The 23,022-nt window shown below is 38.3% G+C and overlaps 2 protein-coding genes across 7 annotated transcripts in view; one reads left to right on the forward strand and one right to left on the reverse strand.

Annotated features, from left to right (window-relative positions):
* TPR (translocated promoter region, nuclear basket protein) overlaps window positions 1-3,731 on the reverse strand; it is a 42,546-nt gene extending 38,815 nt beyond the window's left edge. For all 3 annotated transcript variants that reach the window (XM_056356630.1, XM_056356629.1, XM_056356628.1), the window contains exons 1-3: window positions 3,537-3,731; window positions 1,835-1,939; window positions 1,272-1,345 (exon numbers count right to left, since the gene is read on the reverse strand). In XM_056356630.1, coding sequence (XP_056212605.1) covers window positions 1,272-1,345; window positions 1,835-1,939; window positions 3,537-3,687 — 330 coding nt within the window. In that variant the 5' untranslated portion in view covers window positions 3,688-3,731. The remainder of the gene's footprint in view (window positions 1-1,271; window positions 1,346-1,834; window positions 1,940-3,536) is intronic.
* A 72-nt stretch (window positions 3,732-3,803) lies between these two features.
* ODR4 (odr-4 GPCR localization factor homolog) lies at window positions 3,804-20,109 on the forward strand. 4 transcript variants are annotated; one of them, XM_056356634.1, is made up of 14 exons: window positions 3,804-3,932; window positions 5,583-5,717; window positions 6,148-6,279; window positions 6,658-6,753; window positions 7,883-7,989; window positions 8,674-8,710; window positions 8,829-8,969; window positions 9,593-9,688; window positions 10,198-10,263; window positions 11,562-11,690; window positions 12,359-12,449; window positions 13,278-13,463; window positions 17,917-18,009; window positions 19,085-20,109. In XM_056356634.1, the coding sequence occupies exons 2-14, from the start codon at window positions 5,619-5,621 to the stop codon at window positions 19,150-19,152; spliced, it is 1,341 nt and encodes a 446-aa protein (XP_056212609.1). In that variant the 5' UTR covers window positions 3,804-3,932; window positions 5,583-5,618; the 3' UTR covers window positions 19,153-20,109. The 4 variants fall into 4 exon arrangements, with proteins under 4 accessions (XP_056212609.1, XP_056212608.1, XP_056212606.1 ...); XM_056356633.1 differs by lacking the exon at window positions 3,804-3,932 and adding an exon at window positions 3,975-4,232; XM_056356631.1 differs by lacking the exon at window positions 3,804-3,932 and adding an exon at window positions 4,358-4,560.
* Window positions 20,110-23,022: the final 2,913 nt, after the last annotated feature.

Here is a 23,022-nt window from a genome sequence, read left to right on the forward strand (position 1 = left end):
TGCCAAACCACAGTAAGTTACCCTAGCCAACTGAAAACTGGGATAAGAGGCTTTCATGGTGGGCAGCTGAATCAGTCTAAACTAATGGCTACTTTCATTTTTTCTACCATGCTGGGGTATGTAATTTAAACAAATACAGATTAATGTACCTCTTTCTTCTAGTGCCTAATAGCCAACACATTTCAATTAATATTTCTTTCCCCATAAATCACTCTGACACCAACGTCCAGCTGGCCCTTTGTGCTTAAGGGTGAAATGCCACTATCACATAAGATTAGACAGCAACGATGAGAGCAGTATCACACAGCTGTCAGACCAGCACACTGAACAGGTAGTTTTCATGCCTTTGCTTTTCAATTTGCAGAGAGGTCCAGATTGCCAAAAGACTCCCTCTGGTACTAAGCTGTATTTGAATGAAGATCAGAACAAAAATTGTTGAACTTAAGAGCAGATGAAAAACTGAAGGCCTAACAGAAATCTAAAACAAGCAACAGGAACTGTTCAAAACTGCATCTAATTTTAGTATTCACTGAAAGACACCTTTGACTTCACTGCAACAGTTTTGTCTGGTTAAATAAAAGAGCTAACAGAGTAACCAAGTAATGAACACATTCAAAAAATCAGTATCAAAATCAAATCGAAGTCAATAAACTTGGATCATTTATAGGCTATAGTATACTACCTCTGCATTCTAAGGTGTCAATATAAAGCACTTAAGTTAGGCCCAGGTAAGGCCTTCTGGGGAAACAACCAGATTTGTCTTCCCATTGTGGACATGGGAATGTGGACATAATACTAATGTTTTTACTTCCGGCTCCAGGATTAGTGTTCTGTTGGGGCTGTCAACTGAAGTGACTCATTCTGCAACCCCCTAACTTTTGAGCGTAATGCAAGAAAACTGCCAGAGCATGGGAAAGGATGGAGGAAAACCCCGAACTCTTCTTTACACCTTTGTCCAATTTTTGAGGTTCAGCTTAATGTCACTTCACAACAGGTTTCAGCTAGAATGAAACAATCTATCCAAACTGAAATAAAAGCATCTGTTCCAACGTATGGTCACCTGTAATTCAGTTTGCAAAACACCAGCATTTACTTTAAAAACCCACACAACTTTCCTGTACACACAGCCATATGGACATGTAAATACATACAACAGTACATATTTGTACTGATACTGATACAGTCCAGTTTGGAAATTGACTGCACTTTTTGCTGCAATGAGGCAGGTGAACCAAAAAGTCTTTCAACTTATTGTCAAGTTCTTCCAGTACCTGAATGGCTGCATTACGATCCTGAGCAGCTTCAAGTTCTTTATTTTTCTCATTCAGTGATTTCAACTGTTCATCTGTTGGAGAAGAAGAAATAGTGGTGAGGGATTTCCACTGAAACATAATGACAGAATTCACTTACCAAATGCAATTAAGCCAAAATTTCCTTTAACACCATAAATAACCCCATAAATTAAAAAAAAAAAAAAAAAAAAGACACAGAGAGGAATTCAAGGCTTCGCTATTGATGGACTAGGTAGTACTACAACAAACTAATGCACTCAGAGCAAAGGCATTTATTGTGAAGATCAATACATGACCCACTGTAGTACCATCACTGCAAAAATCAGAAAGCAAGGTGTTTTCTTTCATTACAGCAAAAATTTCATTTTAAAAAACAGCTGATGAACACATAAACAAAACCTCTTTCTACATGCAGAAATAACAAATGTAGCTCGTGGATGTATTTTTGACTCCTATGTAAAACTTAAAGTATAACTTCCGTATAACACTGGACTAAAGAATGAACATCCTGTCCAGTCTTAAGAATGTGCAGTTATACTTACAGAGTTTTTTAAGCTCCTCACGGAGAGTTTGACATTCTTGTGTCTCATTTACAAGTCTCTCCTGACTTTGAGCCAGACGCTTTTCTACTTCAAAGTATTGTTGTTCTGCAAAATAACAATGTTATCTCAATTTCACTTTTTTCTTTCTCACTTTTATCAAGGATCCTTAGTTACTAATGGACATCTTTATTAAAGAACAGTATTTATAAAGAAAATATCTAAAAATAATTACAGTAGATTTAAGAAAAAAGAATTTTTGAAAGCAAAACAGTGCATTTCCCTACTGAATTAACACTGTTTAAAATATTTTGTTAGCATGAAAAACGATGTCTTTCCAGAAATGATCCATAAATACAGCCTAATTAATTATAACTGTTCTTTAACATTTTTGATGTAGATAGAGAACACTGTTATCAGCACAATTATGCAGTGTGGTCTTGTCATCTTAAAACTTCTTTTACCTGTAGCGTATTTCTAGACACACACAATAAAATCCACATAACTCTATGCATCAAGGGATTTGATTTAGAAAAATTTTAATTAAGACTTCATAAAATGAACTCTTGTTCTTTACGCTGCATAGCCCACACTGCTGAAAAAAATAATTAGATCTAAATTTTGGTTATCTGAAACATTAACTTTGTCATAGAGAATAACTATAAAATGTTTCATAAAAGCAGAACTAATCTCACTCCCGGGCATAGTGGACTTCTAAGGAAGTACTGAACATTTTTTATTTATCTTATGCTTCTTATCATATTTCATAATTTCAAATACTACTGCCACTCCAGACACGTATAAGAAGAATGCACCTGAAAGAGACTAACCAGCTAAAATCCATGGGTTACTGTAATTTACACCACACTTTATTATTAGTAAAACTTTTATCATTATAGAGGTGGAAAGGTTGAAGGAAAACTAGAAGTTCACACCAGAAGTTGTCATCTCATTACCCAGGAACTAACTCATACTCACAACCTTGCCCAGCCCTTACACTCATCTACACTCTTCTCTCATTTCTGCTCCAGTTCTCTACTGGTATTATTCTGTGATCAAATAACCTGCAAATCAATATAAAAATGTTGATTCTGTCAGAAGTGTTTTACAGAAAGGTTATGGTCTTCAATGTGGAATTTAACAGAAAAAGTATAAACCTAAGAATATTTGAGAGCTTGGTAAATCACTGTTCCTCTTCCACAACGAGGATAGAAGCAAACTGATGTATGTCAGTGTTTATTAAAAATCTGATGAGATGCCATTCTGTAAGACCATTTTGAATACAGTTTTAACCCTAAAAAGTCTTTTGCAAAGGATTTAAAAAAAAAATAATAATCTTGCCAAGTGGAAGTCGGAGACAAAACCCTACCTGGTTTCAGCTGAAGGGCTCCTTCCCAGCCCAGGGACATGCCGTGGGTTTCGATGACAAGGACCTGTCAGGCCCAGCGCTACCCCCCTCACTCCTCTCCTCAGAACGAACCACGACATTGCCACTGGCCAAAAGCGCGTCAAAGGAGCGAGCACACGGCCCGGCCCCAGCCAGGCTGTGGCCCGCCACCTCTGCCCGGGCACCGGGACGAGCGGATAGCGTTCAGGCCTTGGGCAGCACAGCTCCCTCCGCACGGCGCAGCCCAGGGCCTGCTCCGTTCCCGCTGCCCCCTCACCTCCGCTCCCGTTCTCCCAGTCTCCCCCGCCCCGGACTCACCGCTGTCCACCTTGAAGCGCTCATGCCTGGCTCGGAGCCCGTCAATCTCGCTCTGCTGATCAGCCAAGAAGCGTTCCAGCTTCCCCTGCACCGGCTTGGGCAGCTTGGAGAGCTCGGCCCGCTCCAGCAGCTGCTGCAGCACGGCCGCCATCTTGGAAGCCGCCGCTGCGCTTTCCGGCCTAACCCGCCACCCGCCGCCGCGCGCCCAAGGGCGCAGGCGCGGCGATAGCGCCGGCGCAGTGGGCGGGCGGTGCCCCGCGGGACCATGGGAAGGGGAGTTTTCCAGGCCGAAAGCCGCGCGCCCAAAGCACTTCCGGTTCCGGTAGCGTAGCCCTTTCCGCCTCGTTGAATGAGGCTGGCGCTGCTTGTTGGCGTGCGGAAGCCGCTAAAACCGGGGTAGGAGGCCCGAAGGCTTCGTCTCGAAGCTCGATACGAGGCCGCTCCTCCTTCGAAGGCGCGGGAGCCGGCGCCGCCGCCGCTTCCCTCAGGTGCAGCATGGTGGCGCTGCTGCCCAGCTCTCCCCTGCGCGCCCTTTTCCCGCGCTCGGGGCCGGGGCGCGTCATCGCCCTGTGCCGGGGCGCGAGCGGCGCGTGCCGGTGACGCGGAGGTGGCCGCCTCGGGGCTCGGCTGAGGCGGCGGCGGTGCTGAGGTAGCGGTGGCCGAGCTTGGGGAGCCGGCGGCGGCCGCGCCCGGCAGGCTAGTGCGGGGAGCGGTGGGGGCGGCCCGAGCCGCTGGGGCACCTGTGTGGGAGCGAGTGCTGAGCCGCGGCCGGGCCGCAGGGCAGGTGCGCGCGAGTGCAGAGGTGGTTTTGGGCCAGCTCTGGGCTGGTGCGGGGCGTAACAGCCTTCCCCCTCGCCCGGCTCTAGAGCTTCAGCTTTGCCGTCTCTGTGCACTGTCTGCAGCAGACACCTTTGCAAAGGCTCAGGATGCCCTTTGCTTCCTCACCATGTGCTTTGGTTTTTTCATAGTTAATGTTTGTGAAAGACCTGAACGCACGAAGCAATTTTCAAAACAGATCTGCATGGTAGGGAGGAGTGTGTGTGGCTACTGATGGGAGCTGTAAAGATGGCTTTTGGATAGTCCTCAGATGCTGTACTTTTAATGCCTAAGGAAGTGGAATGAAAGTTGTGCATGGTATGTTTAAGTACAAGTGTGAAATTTAGCAAGTCCCTCAAAGAGGAATGTGAATGGAAGAATGCACACTTTACATTTTAGTATCTGATGAAACATGACACAGAAAGAAATTGTTGCTTGGAGACATTCCACACCTTGAATACTGTGTTCAGTTTTTGGGCTCCTCACTACAAGACAGACATTGAGGTGCTGGAGTGTGCCCAGAGAAGGACAATGAAGCTGGTGAAGGGTCTAACAAACAAGCCTTATGAGGGGCGGCTGAGGGAACTGGGGTTGTTTAGCCTGGAGAAAAGGAGGCTGAGGGGAGACCTTACTGCTCTTTACAACTGCCTGAAAGGAGGTTGTAGTGGGATGGGGGTTGGTCTCTTTTTCCCAAGTAACAGGTGATATGATGAGAGGAAATGGTCTCAAGTTGTGCCAGGGGAGGTTTAGGTTGGATATTAGGAAAAAATTCTTCACTGAAAGGGTTGTCAAGCATTCAACCAGGCTGCCTACGGAAGTGGTTGAGTCACCACCCCTGGAGGTATTAAAAAACATGCAGATAATGTGCTTAGGGACGTGGTTTAGTGATAGACTTGGCAGTGCTAGATTAATGGTTGGACTTGATGATCTCAGAGGTCTTTTCCAAGCTAAATGATTTGGTGGTTTTGTTTTGCCTAGCATGTACTTGTGTGACTTGGTATGTCATTTAAGTGGCAGGTATCTAAAATAGTTTTCTTTCACATAAGTCACATACTTCCTCTAGTTTAGCGAGTTATGTTTTTTCAGTTAAAAAGCAAACTTGGAGATCATATAGCTACTTAACTAGCCTTTGTTGACAAAGTATTGATGTATTCAGGATCTTTGTGTGAGACATATTTTTCATGTAACAAGTATATATATTTGCGTTGACTTTATACATTTGTTTCATAGGTTGAAACTACAATACTTAGTCTTAAACCTGGAGCTATGGGTAGAACTTACTTTGTTGAGGAAGCTATCGGGCAATATCTTTCAGACCTTAGCACAAAATTAAAGCCTTATGTCACTGGCCTGTTAATAGGGCAGGTAAGTGTGTAATAATCTGAAGTCTGTTCCATTCATTCATATTAATAGGGGGAAAAATCCCTTGGCCCTAATTACCTGGGATAAGTCTGTTAACATCACTTTGAGCTTGTATAATGCAGAAGGGTGGTAATAACAACAGAAGGGGTTTCTGTAAATGATCTGCAGTGTCAACCAACTGCTTGAGTCTTTTAAAATAGTTTTGTGAAAGATGAGACAGATAAAAAAGAAAATCATAAAAATAACACTTACCACTAAACAAGGCTTTAAGGCAAAGGCAAAAAAAAAATTAATGAAGGAATTATTTTTGTAGTAGGTTGCTATAGAGTTTAACAATACCTAGTATAAAGCAGCCCTTATAGTTAATATGTTATGCAGTATATTCTCAGACTTGATAGCAACATCTATTTGCTTATACTGATGTTTTTGAAAGTGTTCCCTACAAAGAGACTACGTAATTCGGGCTGTTCGAACGCCTCCAAAGGAAGAGCAGAAGGAAGACAACATTGATCTTTCAAAACTGGCATCCATTGATGAAGAATGGATAACTGCACATGCCAGTCAGGTAGAACAATACGAGTTAATGAAGAGGGTGGGAGGAACAGAAGGGAAATAAGATTGACAGAAACTGTCTTCTCACCTGTGTAATCTCAAGCCTTTTTCTCAAAGTGAAAGAACCTTCCTAGGCTAGGCAAGATATTTTAAGCCAAAATACTTGTATTGTTTTCAAAGGTCACAATAGAACAGAGATTTGATAGGACTGATAGCAAGAAAATTTGCAAGATGTGTTCCTATATTTCAGAGGAACCTATAAGTGAAAAACAGGCCTGCGAATTTCATTTCTGCTTTTCATGCATACTGGTCTCATTAGAAGTTCTTGATAAATTACATGGTTGCTAGGTCTTTGATTCCTATTAATATATGTTAAATTTTTATTTTTAAGGTTTCTAGAATGCTTCCTGGAGGCTTATTAGTTCTTGGTGTATTTATTATTGCAACTCCAGAACTATCAAAAGATTGTCAAAATGTTTTGCGCAAGGTAAGTATACTTCCCGGTGGAAAGACAAGAATATCTTTACAGGTGTAGCTGAGTAATTTTCTATCATTGACTTGAGTATATATGGTTGTACTGTTGCTTTATTTCTAAAAGCACAATATTTTGGTTTTATGTGTGGTTTTGAGACTGAAACCTCAGAAATAGCTGTCCTATGGAGCTGTACTACACCTTGTATTTGCTAACTTTGTTTTTTGTGATTTTTTGTTACTGCAGTAGGAAATCTTACTGAATTTTCTGAAAGTGAACATTCTGGCCTAAGGGAAACATCTTCAAGGTTTATATTAAGCTAAATCCTTGTGGCACAAGTGTTAGTAGTGGCAGTACGTTATCTTTTTTTGTCTGAAGTAATTGTTATGATTAGGGATGTTTACAACATTCAAAGACGTATAGCTCAGATTCCTTTAAAAAAAAGAGTATCTTGTATAGAAATAGTGGTATTTAGGTATGTATGGTTATGTTTAAAAACTACTTAGAATGTGCTACTGTCTGACAGACATTAAAATGCATTTTTGTTACAGTATTTGGACCACATTAGTTTGTTCTGTAGAGGTAGGTTCATTTTATTGTTTTCGTAAGGTAAGCATAATAAGTGATTTAAACATGAGTAGGTTTTGAAGTCTAAGGTCCAAAATTCAATTTTGGCAGTGCAGTGCAATTGCATCTCAATTGTGATTACTGAAATGAGTAGCCAAGGAAAAAAAAAAAGTGAACTGTGTCCAGGTGATCAGTGTTGGCTGAATTAAAATTCGGGGTTTTTTAATTAGTAGCTATTTTGCAGAGCTGTCTTTCCTGATCCTTAACTGATAGGCATAAAGCTGTAATATTTTTGTAAGGAGAAAATCATACAAGTTGAATATGTGAATGTGTGTGACTTGGTTCAGTTTATAAGGAAGCTGAATTAAGATTTCACAAGTAACTTTCACTGGCACAGTTGCCTATGAATCTTTGAATGGTCTATTGACGGGACGTTTTGGTGACATGTAAGCTGTGTTTCCCATTTATAAATAGTTATGGTATCACACGGATTTAGAACTTTAGTACAAGACTGTTTTCCAGACATTGTGATTCATTGTTTTTGTGGAAAAATCCATAATACTTTTTTCATCTTTAGCTAATCTTCTCAGTGGAAAAATCGTTGACTAAAAGAAGGCTCTGGAAACCTGCGGAGGAGGAGGTCTCAGACAGAGCAGCTCTTCAAATCTGTTCTGCTACAAAAAAGTATCCTTTATGAACAAGCTTTATTGATTGAGACTCCTACCCCCGACCTCTTTTCTGTAATGATTTCTGAATAAAGGATGTATTGGGAAGAGGAAGTTCTTTGAGTTCAGATAGTTTGAAAGCATGAAGTTTTCTAGTCACCAATGAGTAGACTATTGATCCTCTTACCCTTGCAAAATTTCCGTCATTTCTTACTGTTATGTTTGTCTTTGTGGTTGCATCAAATTAGGCCTTCCCTAGTCGATTTTGATTTGCATAACTGAACAAAACATTTGAAATACTGCATATCATCTTGAGCTTGCTTTTACCAATGATTCTTAAATGGAAGTGGGGAAACAGCAGGCATGTGGGATCCATACTGGTGCTGCAGAAGAATGCTGGGTCTGTTGAGGTAATACAAGGAGAGAAAGCAAGGGTTTTCCTTGGAGATGAGAGAAACAAGGAAAAATTGGAAATTGGTAGATCTCCCTATGAATACATATTGATCTTAGTATATTTGTAAGAGATGGGACAGCCTCACTATGGTAGTTGGAGTTTACAGTCAAATTTTTACACTAAGGAAATGTGAGAACTTTCTTCAGAGCATAAATTAGCTCAATGAAGAAGTGAAGGACAAGGTTAATTGCAAATTGTTTTTACTTGTCTTTTTGCTTTTCACTGGATCTTTTTCTTTAAGTAGCAAAGAGTAGTTTGCCGAACCTATGATGTACAAGATCCAAAGGTAAGCTCATCATCTTGTGAGTCATATACAGCTTTTAATGCGTGACAAGTAAAAATATCTAGTTGACTAATACAGTGTTTTGTATAGATGTTTTATTGCTTTCTTTTTCTGCTCTCAGAGTTCAGCTAAACCAGCAGATTGGAAGTATCAGAGTGCTCTATCTGCTTCCTGGTTAGCTTTGTACTGCACTGTAAATGTTAATATTCACATTCCACTTCTTGCTACTTCACCGAACCATGACTTGGAGAAGAATACAAAGGTAACTAACCAGCTGCACCAATTTTGTAATTGGTCTCTACACTACTCTTTCTGTTGAAATAAGGGAAAGATTTGAGGAGTGTGAGCAGAGGAGTAGGACTAATCAGCAGAGAATGTTTGGCAGATAGCTCTCTCTTAAATGTAATTTGAAGTTACAGTGAAGCATTCACAGTACAAAAAATGTGGATAGCTTTTCTTCTGCTGTGTTTAGTCTTGGCAGTTTCCTTTGCTCAGAATTATTTAGCAATTGTTATGAGTATTCCAACTAAAGTCTATCTGCTTCACATAGTGAAAGGTTACATCCAATTATAACTGGTGTGGGGTGCTTTTAATATGAATTGACTTTAAATAGGCTGCATCCACTCTCTACAAAAATCGAATCCCTGGGGTAGCACTTCAGTAATTCAAAATGTTTGTTTGTTAACGGATATATTCTGAACGCATAGGGTTTAAGATTTAACTTTGGAAAAACATTTAGGCAGTTTTTTTAGAGCCTAAAACTCTCTCGGAGTAACTGTTGAGCATGTATTTCTAGAATTTTCAGCATGATACTGTCCAGCTCTTTTAGTGAAATTCTCTTTCTTCCTCCTTATGGGATTTTTGTCTTTTCACCTTTTTTTAAAGAATGGGTTAAATCGATGGTCAAAACAGATAGAAGACAGTGTTTTTCTGATCAATGGACAAGTCAAAGATGATGATGCAGAATTACTAGAAGGGCAGGTAAGTACCGAACAACAAGGAATTGAACTCTAATAGATGTGTAGTTAGGATGTGCTCCAGCGTGAGCACTGACTGAGATGTCTTCTATACGGTATTTACTGATCTAATTGGCCTAATTTGGGGAGCTAATACACTAGTGTTTCCGTCTTCATTGCTGCAGATTGCCTCTTCTTCCTCTGGCAACGTGAACACAATAATGACATTTGAAGTCTGACTAAATATTTTTCTATACGCTATCTCCTCATTAAAGAAATTGAGTAAGGTGTGAATGTAGGTGGTGATATCTCTGTATGTCTAAATGTTTAACGAAGAGCAGAAACACCTTGTTAAGCTGATGCATTCATCTGTCCCTTTAGTTTTGTAATTATATTCTCATGGCTGTTTTCTATGTGCCATTTTTCTGTTAAAAGCTGTAAACTAGGGCACGTTTTATACCACAGTGAGGAAGCTTTGATTAAGGGAGTTTTATTTTTTCTGTTTCATGACACAATGGGTTTTTTCCCCCTCAGAAAAAGTTAAGGGGAAGTACTCAGTCCAGCTCCCAGTCTTCTGATGTCAAGGTTCTGACACAGCTGGTAAGTATTTAGTGGTTTGTGAAGTATAACCTGGCTGTTATCTTATAAGATAGAACAAAAAGTAAAATAACATTATGAATTATTGTCTAGAAATTCATCTTACTTAATCCTAAGACTTTTTTTTTTCCCCAATAGATATTGAATGTGAAACTAATTGTGGACAGATCTGCATATTTTGTGTCTTTAGAAATTCTTGTGGTGTAATTGTCTAAGAGTTGCACAGTAAAGCTGCAAGGAAAATCTGAACAACTGGTTATAGAAATGAAGTCCTGCAGACTAATTCATTTGACAGCAGGATAGCTGTATGTACATTGATTTCAAAGTGACTTTGCATCATTTTGAATTTCAGAATCTCCCCTGCACTTCAACTTGCCATGGCTAGCTATGGACATTTACTTGAACACTTTTGTCGGATGCTCAGTCACTAGTTTTTAAGTTACGGTACAGATCCTGTGAGTTGAGTCATAGTCTGGAGCTGTCGGGTCTGTGTCAGGAATTTCCCCTCTACCAGAAGTTATGCTGGCCTGAACGCTGAATTAGGTGCCCTAGTCTAGGTTCTAAAGTCCAAATGTGTCCAGGCATTGTTTTGTAGGCTTCTTGCACAGCACAAACCATCCTGTTTTGTCAGGTAGTTTCTGGATTCTCTAAAGTTGTTTAGCAAGACTTTTAGAAATGTATAAAATGGCATTTTAAAACTTGGTGAATGTCTCAGCTTCTTTAGTTGTTACATTGTTCCAATGGGAAATTGCTTCAGAAAAAGGAAAGCTTTTTATTTTGGTGCAAAGTAGTTTATGCAGTTCATGTGGAAGTTACACATACCCATGTTGCCATATCTTTTGGTAGTTAGGGCAAATATATATATATGTTTGATACAGTTCTAAATGTGACCACTTTTATAATTTAGTACTGAGGGAATGAGTCTCAGGATGCCCTAGGTTATGCTGACTATATAGTAAACATAACAAACTTCATTGTTCAAAAAAGATTTCTAGATTGCAATACTAATATTAGCCACAAGCCACTTGCCTGGGAAGTGTTTGAAGTCTTATGGACACAAATATTTAAATTGCAAGAATGGAATGTCTGGAAAAGTAAACACTTTCCATAATGGAAAAGGAGAGAGATTGTTAGTCTTAACTAACAAAACTTAAAAAATAAAATCAGTTAGGAACTATGAGGGGAAACGCGTCATATGTAAACACTTAAGGTATGCTATTAATTTCCTAGTTCTGTTTTTTGTTACTCATGCTGTAGGTGCCTTGGTAACAAGATAAAACTGAAACATGTTTATTTTTCAGTCCCAGGGTTCAAGTCATAGATCGACAGCTACAGTCCAGGTCTGCAGTGGTTCCATAAATCTCAAAGGGGCTGTGAAATGCAGAGCCTACATACATAACAACAAGCCAAAAGTTAAAGAAGCTATTCAGGTAGCAAAAAGGTTGTTAGTTCATCAGAAACAGTTTTCTGAAATACATGAAACTTGTCATACTGGTTTTCCTTTGCCAAAATGACGTGGTCTAAACTGGTGTCAAAATGTTCATCCCCTTGAAACATTTGGATTGTTTTAGAAACCATCTCTGTGTGTGGTGGATTCAGTCCCTTTTTCACTACTAACAGGTCCCCTTGCTGAGGCTGTTCTCTGGTGAATTTTTGCATAACTTGTCAAAGTGATTAGGGTTTGAAGAATTTTCTTAATTTTTAAGAGAAGGTTACAGGCTATATTTTTTTCATGTGTAGAGGGAAAATACACATTTATTCAGTGATGTATTTTTTTCCCTTGTATTGAGTCAATGCCTTGTGATTATTTTTATTTGTTTTTAATGGTGATGTCTAGAAGTTGTCAGTTCTTATCCTGAGAATACTAAAATTTTCCACAGCTTTTCATTTTTCTTTTGTTGCTTTATTTCTTGGTTTTAGTTTGTTTGATGTTAGCTTCTCTTTATTGGACTTTTAAAAATTCTCTTTAGAGTTTTTATTTTCTGGGAAAAACTGTTCTTTCGACATAGGTTAAACCCATGAGGGACTTCTTTTGTTCTTAGTCAAAATCTTTGCAAATACTGATTATATTACTGATGTTTTCACTTTGTCCTTGCAGGCTTTGAAAAGAGACATAATAAATACCTTGAGTGATCGGTGTGAAATACTATTTGAAGATCTAATTATAAATGAAGGACATCACAAAAAAAGTAGGAATTAAAAACATAAAACCACTCACATTTGCATTGAATTTTGGTGTTTGTAGAATATTCTGCTGGTGTTATGAAGTTTCAGTATGGTTAGAGCAGGATGCAAAGCAAATGGCACAATTTCTGTTTGGCAGCCTTGACTTTGTCTTAAATCTGGATAATTTTTGTCAGGTTCAGATACATTTTTTTAAATTTTTTTTTTTTTTTGGTATCGCAGCTTTCACACCAAGTTTGTATTCAGTTCTCATGACCACAAAATGCAATTTTAGCTGCTTTCTCATTGATCAGAAATTTTGCAATTTTTAAAAATTGTGTAGTGGAAAGTCTTGTCACTGAAGTTCTAATGTAACTTGCACTTTCCTTCAGGATAATGCGGCCAACTTCATCCAACCGTGATTTAAACTTGTTTTCAGTTTCGTCTTTAGGTGGCACCCGTACTTTGTGGCTTTAAGTATGGCATAAAGCAGCCAAGTGTTTGCAGTCCTTGATGGTGTTGAAACCATATGCTGCTCTGCGTATGCTCTTATCTGCAGTCTTTTGCTAGTAATTCTAAACATGAAAAAAGGTCTGTTTAACATTTTATGGTCTGTTTTGGAGGTGTCTCAGATATTTCTGGAGAGACTAATCTAGGAACATTAATCAATCTAATAGCAGCCAAAACTCATAAAACAGTATCAGCAAGTCATGCCTGAAAACAGCTTTTTTACATGGCAACCTTGAGCAGTTCTTTTGCAATAGCTTTATCTTATGGTTGGAGATAAATGACGAATCTTATCATAATTAGCAAGGCCTTTATTTGGATGGTATTTTTTCCCTTTTTTCTTTTAGATTTTGAGAGGGAATATCATGTCTTACCTCAAAGACTGTTCGTCCCTGTTGCTGGATCCACTGTGATGCTCAGTGATTATAAGTTTGGTGATGAGGCCACTGGAGAAATTCAGGAACGTTTTGTTGAGATGTTGGATCAGTCTGTGCAAGCTGAAAATATCCATATAGCAGAGGAAATGAGCACAGGTAAATAGAGTATCTGAGAACCAGGATAGAGTGCATCATGGATTACAAAAATGTTGACCAATGGCTTAAGCCAGTTTTATCTAGATACAGATACACATAAAGTTGGCTTACTTCATATCAACCTCTAAGGGTTTGTATCAGTCTAATTACAGTTTAAATATACTTGTGAAAAATGGTAAGGATTTTTGCAGTTTGTGGAGTTCTGTGTCAGTTTCTTTGATTTCAGTGTAGGAGTCAAATATGTAGTTGAAATGCATCTAATAATACTTCCTGTGACCTTATGGAAGAGATTTCTCCCCTTTCCCCCCACCCCCACCTATCAACATGAATGCAAGTTAGTTTTATAATTAATTTTCTTTTTAAATAACACCAAATCTCAGATAAGAACTGTGAACACTTTTTCATGTTTGTAATTTGGGACAAAAACTGGGAAATGCAGCCATGAGCTTGCTGTGTATGTAGGTTGAACTGTGATTACTGATATTCTGCTTGACCTACTTACTTCCTTGGAGAGTTTCTTAATTTCAGAGCTAGCCATAAATTCTTATGTCTTTCTAAATTAGTCAGCTTCCCCCAGGCTTTAACTAAACCTGTTAGCTCTGAATCTGACTCAATAATCTTGAGAAGTTAAAGATGTACATAGCTCAAGAACTTTCAGAAAAACAGGAAAGCCAATAAAAATCTCTCTTGCATTATAAAAGCCACTTTAATAATCTCAAAGCTAATTATTACTGAGCTTTAAGGAATTACTGTAACTTAGGGAAGCAAATTAATATTGTAGTAGCAGGTGAGATAGGCGTGGGAGGGAGAGAGATGATTCAATTTGGCTTTATTGGTTATGTAAAGATACATGATCTGGAGGTAGGAAGAATGCACAATTAGACTAACAGCAATGTATCACGAAGATTGATGCCAATAATAAATGTAAAATGATGTCCAAGTAGCTCACAAAATGAGTTTGTGTCGTCTCATAGCTTGCTGGTTACAGAGTTGGTTGTATGGGATTTATTTTCTTTTTTTTTAAAAAAAAGGCAAATTAGAGTGAGTGCATAGCAGAGGAGAGGGGAAAACGTACAAAGAGACTTTCAGAAAAAAATGAGACTAGTCTTGTCCCAGTGAATACCATAAAGTTTGCCGGTAGAATGGGTTCTGTTAATATAGTGATAGTAGTAGTAATGCTATCAGCACAATGCTGTTCAATTCTGACAGGTATTGTTACGACATTGTTAACCTGTAGCTTATTAAAATCATAAGTTAGTTAATGCTTTTATGAATGCCAGGAAGGCTGTTTTGGAAATTAGACCTGTTAACTGTGTAAGAGAAGTGTTCTGTGTTGTAAAGAAAAGCATTAATTTTGGAACTTGATTTTTATTGGTACTTTGGTATGAAATGTCTTAAGTATTGCTGCAAATGTGTTTTTGTGGCATAATGAGAATTTGGGGTTTCCCTTGTGTAAAGGCATTTTCAATACGTCATTCCAGTTTGGGTAGCATTGGTTGTTTCTGAAAGCTTAGTACTATATTGATAATAGTCAATATTGAGTAATGGTGTAAAAATTAGTTTGTAGTGAATTTTGACATCAGCCTTCCTGTGTGTATCGTGATTCCTCTGGTCTTAAGCACCAACCTTGAATTAACTGGAAACGCTATCCATAATGAAGTTGTGGGGAAAGTCTGCCAATAAAAAGAATTGTTTAAAATTCAAGAACACGACCAGGCTTTTGAAATAATTTCTTTTTTTGTTGCTCTTTGAAATATGCACTGAAGAAGAAGAGGACCTAATCAGTATAGCTAAAAAAATTATTTTTTTAGTCAGGCTTTAGTCAAAATATTTGAAGTAAAGGTATTTTGGGAAGGTCAGTTCTATGTGCTTGCTTAGTATGGTCTCTGCTGCTGTCTCCTTGTTTTATTCTCACGATTCCTTGTACGACTCTCCAGTGGGGTCACTACTGGATCATGCTTTAAAATTGTTGCATGAAAAGTAGAAAGTAAAAACTGACCTGTTTATAATTGAAAGATATAAATAGATCTAACATTGTAGGTTCAAGGTATTTGGTGCTTTAATACAAGCAATTGAAAGCTCTGCATTCATGATTGGCTTTACTAAATCCCTGTTCCTCCCTGATGCAGTGAGTGGGGGTGATGTGTTAAATACCCTGAGTGGATAAACATAAACAAGACGTCAGTAGTGGTAATCACTTCTTCATCTTTGTTAGCAAATTGAAGAATTAATGAAGTATTAAGGATTCATATAATTGGTACTAGAAAGCATCTGCTTTTCTGTGGTGTTTATACTACAGCTGCTTCTCGTACAAGTCTTCCATAACTTAATGGCATAAATGCCTTTGGTAACTAAATAGCTTGAGGGTGTTTCTTTTCTTTTTTCCTCTTTCTTCTGGCCTCCCTCAGCCCCCAAGTGAACATTTCTGCCTTGATGTGCAGCTTCAAAAGTTGCATTCAGAAAAGAGCAACAGTTTTTATGAAAGTGCAAGGAAACTTAAGTCACAAACTGTCCTCCTTGCTCATCAGAACTGAAGAGAAAGACACCTGCTGAATCTAGACTTTAAAGGTGACCCAGGAAATGTGGTCAGCCTCTCTAAACGTGGGATGATATTTTAGGGAATTGAGAACTGTTGTAGTTTGGAGAGAATGCAGTGCACTTACTGTGCTAGTTAAGGTACTTATTAATTTTTGAAAAATAGCTTTTTAATTCCTTGACTCTAGTTGAAGATTTCTGCTCATATTTTAGCCAGATGAGGGTGTGTTTTCCCTTGCACAGAAAAAATAACGATGAAACTACAACCTCATTGCAGACGATTGGGCTTAAGACATACTTGATAATTTCTCTTCAAAAAAGCACCCCTTGCATTGAAATGTTGTGTCCTTATTTTTATTACAGGTATGTGCAGCTTGCAGAGAGATCTCAAAACAATATTTATGCTTAATGTATGCATCTGTATGTGTGTGTATATCTATATATCTTGCTATCCTATTAAGTTTCCTATCAGACAGTCGTTAATTGCTCTGCTGTTAGTACATCCTATGCAAAGTCAGTGGGTTCAGGGATAAAAATTGCTAAAGACACCTAAAATTGCTAGGTCCTAAATATCTAGTTTGAGTGCTTTTGTGTAACAACAGATCTTATGCAAGTTTGACTTAGGAAGATTTTGAAGACAATCATGTACAACTCAGCTGACAGAAGCAACCTTTTGATCACATATCTAGATTATATGTTTCCAGCATAGCTAATGATATAAGAAAGTACTTTTCCATGAGTCATTGTCATGCGAATCGTACAAGGGGTGTGCCTTATTACTCAATTATAGAATTTGTAATTTTTAGGCGATTGACAACCTCACTCTGGAGATGGGAGATCTGTTTTAATTTAGATCCATATTCCATGGACTGCTAAATCTTGGTATCTGGTACTGCAGTGGGCTCTCCTTCATCTTCTGAAGGAGAACAATTTGTTAGCCTTTTCATATCTCAGCTTGGCCATTCTGTTCTTTCTGAAGACAGACAGGTCTCACTGCAATAGCACAAACACTTCCTGTTACTGTTTATTTGTCCAGAAGATGTCTGCAATAGTAGCTACTGGATTGTAATCGGAACTTTTGACAAGTGATGCCTTAGCAAACTATCCTGGAAACAGGAATGCAAATGGATGGCCTTTGGCCCACCACCATCAAGTAGCCTTATCAATGAACTGCGCAGTCCAAAGCATGCTTGCTCTGTGTGGAACAAATGAATAAGTTCAACTGGAGGACTTGAGATTAATCCTGTTCTTTGTCCTCCCCCTCCCTAACAAGCTGGATATAGCCAAGTGATTAGGGAAATCTTTGGAAAGGAAATAGATACGAGTCTGAATCCCATCAGTCTGGAAATAGTCAAGCTCTCTCAGATCCTGGATGAGCAGTCTAAGGATTTAGTAATAGTTCCAAAGGGGAGTGTGTCCTCTATGCCTTCTCTGAAAGTGTACTTCAGGGGATCTTCAAAAAGGAATTTCTGTGCTTTGAAAAAAAACATTTATGGCTGTTGGATAGGGAAGTGATGCTGGGCGCACTCTTTCAATGACTGTGCATTTTGCTTGTAGCCTGAACTCTGGACAGAAGGATTTGAAGGGAAAACTTTGATCTTGGAAAGTTCATTTTGGTGGTTCCCTGAGTAGTCAGATTCTCCCCTGTTTTTGTAAAGGGGGTTGGGTATGTTATTCAGGAAGCAAGGTGTGGAAAACGAGTTTTGGAAGAGGAACTCCTTCCAAAATGTGTTTTTTATCTTTATTTTTACCCTTCCAGCCACATAGAATAATTTAGTACTATGCTGTTGATACTGTACCATTTCTACTGCAATAAACAGGTGTTGATATGAAGTTCTTGAGCTTTTGCATTAATTCAGCTATAAACACAACTTAACTTTTCACCTGATGTTTACTTCCTCATTTGATTTCCATGCAGTTGATATTTGTCCCATCACAGACCGCACGGATGACACGCAACAGAAACAACTGACAAAAGCAACATTGCTGTTGAAACTTCAACAAAATATGGGTATGTTGCTTTTCTGATCTTTGCTGTGGCAATCCAGAAACTATAATGGACCCTTTTCAGTACTGTTAATACAGTGTTTTTCCAAAATGAGTCCCTATTTCATTATTGTAGGTACAGAGTGTTTCTGGGGGAGAAAGAACTATAGCCTGCTGTTGGAACAAAACCAGTGTTTGCATTCATTCAGCCTACAAGTCAATACGAAAGGCTCATGTAACTTTATTTCTTTTTTGGAGAGCCACTGCTTCTATAATTCCACGCTTGAAAAAAAAACTCCACAGTTGAATGGCTTTGTCAAGTAGGCATCCATAATTTAGCTAGTGACTCACTAATCTTCTTCTGAACCTGACAAATACATATGGGCTTGGGTGCAAATTGTCAGCTTCAGTAATTCAGGGAACACAAGCCACAGAACTCTCTTAAATACAGCTTCTCATGATACTCCTTTGTCTAGCTCTCCTGTATCTGTCTGCGCTTAGTACAGTTTTCTTTGCTGTGAGTTTTACTCTGTCTTTTTGTATTAAAATACAGTTACATTTCAGTCAACAAAACAGTAACTTGTTTTCTATTAATTCTTAGAAGTGGAATATAGCAACTGGAAGATTAAAGAGTACTAGCAACAAATGCGTGTTTGCTTTGGATGTGAAAATGTTTTCCCTTGAATCATCACTCAGGTGTTTTGGGGTTTTTGTGTGTTGTCTTCTCAACTGCATCAGTAACAAGTGTGTTAATAGGAAAATTACTGTTGTGCTACACAGACTGACAGGGCAGACGTAGTGCCACACAGAAAAGAAAAACAATAGCTTTCGTTTCTTCGTGCTTACAGTTTGTTATTTTTCCTACTCTGATTCCTAGAATTAAACAGTAGTGCAGAATCAGTGCATTATTTTATGGGCCAGGACACGGCCAAGGATTGTAGCTTTAGATTTAAGCTTAGCAGTGGCAAATAGTTATTGGGGTGGCTCTTACTGTTTCTCCTCCTGTGTGTTGTTCACCTTGACCCTGCCTTCCACACCCTAGCTGCTGGTGACTGTGCTGCCCTTGCCACTCACTGAATGTATTTCCTTTGTTATTTTAGGTGTGGTAATAGCAGCTGCTGTTGCAGTCTTTGCATCAATCTTCTCTTTCAATTACTTCAGTGATTAAACTCAAGCAACTGGACTTTCATGGAAGTATTGGCCAGTTACAAGGTGGAAAGAAACATCTGAGTTCAGTATATTCGTAATTGGGAATTGTTGCCTATATATCACCAGTTAATGTGCAATATAAATTGTAATGGTAGGTTCAGTTACCTTGTTCCAGCATGCACTTACTATATCAAGTAGAGTCATGTGATTAGAGTATCAAGTAGAAGGGGAGTCAGGTTTACAAGAAACTAATCCTGTTGCTCTGTATAAATGAATGATAGGAGTATTTTCTAGAAAGATCTCTTAAGCAAATGTAGAACCTTCATTTTCTTCCTACTTCTTCTTCCAATGCAAAATATTGGTTAATTGGCATAATAGCTGTACAAATAGTTTCTAGTATTTCAAGACGAGACCAATTCAGCTTGTGAATACCTTCGTTCAAGACCTGGAGAACTCAACCAATAAAATGCATAGAACTTCTGAGATGTGTGTATGCCACCTTTTACTTGGTGACTCTTGATGAGGATTTCTCTGTCCAGCTCCAGTTGATCATACGCAGGGAATATTAACTGTTACAGCAACAGCTACATCTAGGCAGCCCTTGTGGATTATCTTGCAGTTACGTGCAAGTTGTCAAAATTGTTTGCTGGTCAGGATTTTTAGGCTATAGCTTTCCATTATGAGAGACACTCTTGGGTATGTTAGGAGATGATATCATTGTTTACTTGCCATGGGGAGAGCAGGAGGAGGGAGGAATTCTAGTAAGGCTGATGAAGATAAGTCATGTCAAATGTGATGTTTACTTGGATCTGAACTACAATAGAAAAGAATTCCAGAATTCAGGGCATTTTAATACTGCAAATTTCTTTTTTGTATAAAGCCATTGGAACACTAAGAACAAATATAAGAATATGGTTCTAAAGCATAATCAAGGATGTACTGTGATACTTTTAATAAAAGGTAACTATGAGAGATATGTCTTAAATACTGTTGCCTTCTCTGTATATCCTGTTTTTACATGTTTGGAAAAACAGCTGCTTTTAGCATTGTAACTATATTTTGGACAGTGTTATCTTTTGTGCTCAGTATTGCTCAAGTAGGGCCTCTCAGAGGAAAATGAATGTTGTAATGGGGGCAGTGTTTTCAGCTGCTGCACGTTTTATTGCTGCATGTTATTCTGTGCCAGTGGGTGGAATCAATAGATAAGGTGGCATTATGCAGAAGCAGTTGATTCCAGGGGACTCAGAGTGCTATCCAGAAAATGGCATGAATTTTGTACCATGTAAACCAGATGTGTTTCATTTAAGAATTGCCCTGCTAAAGTCTTTTAGAAGGAGCAGCAGAGGAGTAATGAGAAGAAAGAAGTTTGTCTCTTTTTTTTTTTTCTTTTTTTTTTCCTGTGGGGGTGTGGGTATGCTTTTAGGGGTGCCTGTTACTCAAAATTCAGCCATAGAAGTGAAGTACAACATTTGAGATGCTAAATATCTTACACCAGAGAAGAAAATTGTCATGAAACACACTTCTAATAGTTCTTGTTTAGCATCTATGGTGTAAGAAGTGAGCTTGTTTGGAGGTATTATTCCATGGATTCCCTAACAAAGAATTCTGTTTTTCTTCCCTGCCTCTGCAAACTTATTCAGTGTTTAGTAAATTATACTTTTCTTTATGGTGTTATTACAGACTGTCAAAATAATCCTTCAGTTTATAACTAACTAGGTATCGAGGATCTGTGGAAGTCTTAATTTTCCCGTCTGAGGTTGGAAGAACACAAAGAAGTTGCTTTGGATGAGATTTCTGCTTTAATACATTGAACTACCATCTGTGCAATAAGAAAATAATTTAGCCCTGTAAAAAAAAATAAAAAATAAAATGAGTAATGTGACTTGTATCTACAGATTGAGCCTTCCAGTCATCCTGCTGTGAGGAAATAATGGATGTAGAAGCAAGCAGGTTCTTGTTTGTTTAAAAAAAGAATTAACAGAACTAACCAAGAGGGGATTTCATTGTTGTTTTGCTTCCCATCCTTTTTGCACTGTTAGCCAGTGATAACGTAAGAAGATGAGTTCTTCAAGACAAACAAAAGGTGTGTGTAAGGAAAAGGGAAATCAACCTTTTAAAAGTAATGTCTTGACTACAGCTTAGTTTTTGCTCAGGTTTCATACAGATTTATCCTTTTCCTGTTACCTGTATGATCTGAATCTTTCAGTTTGTGAAAAGTCCATCATGACAGAAACTGAGCTTGGTTAATTTGTATCCAGAACTGCAGATGTATTTTTATTTTCATATGTAAGAGTCTAGAGGAATGGTTGGGACTACCACATTTGAAAATCTGAGTGTTTAAGTGTAGTTCTAATACTGATGTTATGAAATAACTTTACAGAAACCTTATTGTCAGTGCTGTGTAGTTTTAGAAAGCCTCGGTGGTCTTGTGAGGAATTACAAGCCTCATTGTACATCTGAGGGGTAGCATTTGGCATGCTGTTAACAGCCATGCATCTGCCAGAGTTTCTGGTTTTAGTTTGAGCAGTGACACCACTGATAATTGGTTTCTACCTCCTCCATTTCTGTCTGCATCAGGATATCTAAGGATGCTTGGTCCCTGTGACTGAGTCAAAAAGAAGAGTTAACTATAGCAGAGGGTAGCAGGGAGGCTGCTCCCGTGTGCTTATTGAAGCATTTACTACTTGTTATTCGAGAATCTTTGTATAGTAGTACAATGTTTGAGCCAAGTCTTGCTTTTTGTTTTTAAGGTGTTTTTTTTAATTCTGCAGAAATACGGTTGTGATCAGAGCTTTATTTGCCGCTTCATTAGTCATGAGCTTCTGTTGAGGCTTGGCATCAACTGTGTGCTTTCATTTTCTTGTTTTTCTTTAAATTACAGGTTGAAGGAAATCCTGCTTAAGCATGCTTAATCTGACTTAAATTGGAGTGTCATCTTACTTCTTACAACTAGCTATAAATGTAGTTTCTGTGGTGGTTATTGTTTGTTAGGGTATTTTTGCTTTCAGCCTGGTTCCTCAAAGAAATGAAGCATATGTGATCAGGCTACTGACGTGCAGCTTAGTAACTTTTGCACCAAGTTTAATAAAGAGGGAAGGTTCTTAAGAATGTTAGCTTCCCAGCAGTTACGTGGAGATTTTCTGGTGTGTAGAGGACAGAAATCTGTCATGCCTCTTCTTTAAAACATGTCATCAAAAAATACAAGACAAATACTGTCCTGGTATTAGTAAATGGTTAATTTTGTGATAGAAGATAATGCATTATTTTCTACATAACCTGTTATAAGATCATCAGATTGTCATAATGTTAGGTATATCTGCAAGCGGTAGCTTTCTGGGGATTTGACCTGCTGATCCAAATGAAATGTTAAGGTGAGGGTGAATTTAGCTGAGGGGTAAACAATCATGCTTGAGTAAGGGGAAAAAGGACTGCTCTAAAGGAAAAGCTTTATTCCACCTGGAGTTCCATCAGAAAAATGACAATCTTGCATTCAGAAATTTGCATCATAGAAATTATAAAATTTTGGGAAGATGCTGTTTGATATTTTGGTGGAATGAAATCAGGAATTGTCTTACAGGTTAAAGAAGATTGTACATTGTTAAGAGGCAATAAAGAACTTCTTTGGTATTGCTTAGTGTACGTGAGGTGAGGTTTCTAGTGCTCTGTTAAAACATTAATCCATGGCAAAACAATATTAAAAGTAGAAATTCAGTAGCATTTTGATAGTCCCTAAAATTGGACAGTCAAAAAAGATACTTTTTTAACATTATTTAAAACAAGGCATAAATTGTGTTTAACTTGAAAGTGTATCTCATTAATTTTTCAGTAATGTTTTGCAGGGTTATATTTGCCAAATATTTTTGAGTAGAATTACTTTGTTGTGCAAATC

Source organism: Falco biarmicus, chromosome 11, assembly GCF_023638135.1.
Source record: "Falco biarmicus isolate bFalBia1 chromosome 11, bFalBia1.pri, whole genome shotgun sequence".
Classification (NCBI taxonomy): domain Eukaryota; kingdom Metazoa; phylum Chordata; class Aves; order Falconiformes; family Falconidae; genus Falco; species Falco biarmicus.

Coding starts and splice junctions, on each gene's coding strand:
- ODR4 (XM_056356631.1), top strand. CDS start 4,483: ATGTGCTTTGGTTTTTTCATAGTTAATGTTTGTGAAAGACCTGAACGC. Junction 8,970..9,592: donor ACTTGGAGAAGAATACAAAG/GTAACTAACCAG, acceptor CTTTTTTTAAAG/AATGGGTTAAATCGATGGTC. Junction 12,450..13,277: donor TGAAGGACATCACAAAAAAA/GTAGGAATTAAA, acceptor TTTTTCTTTTAG/ATTTTGAGAGGGAATATCAT.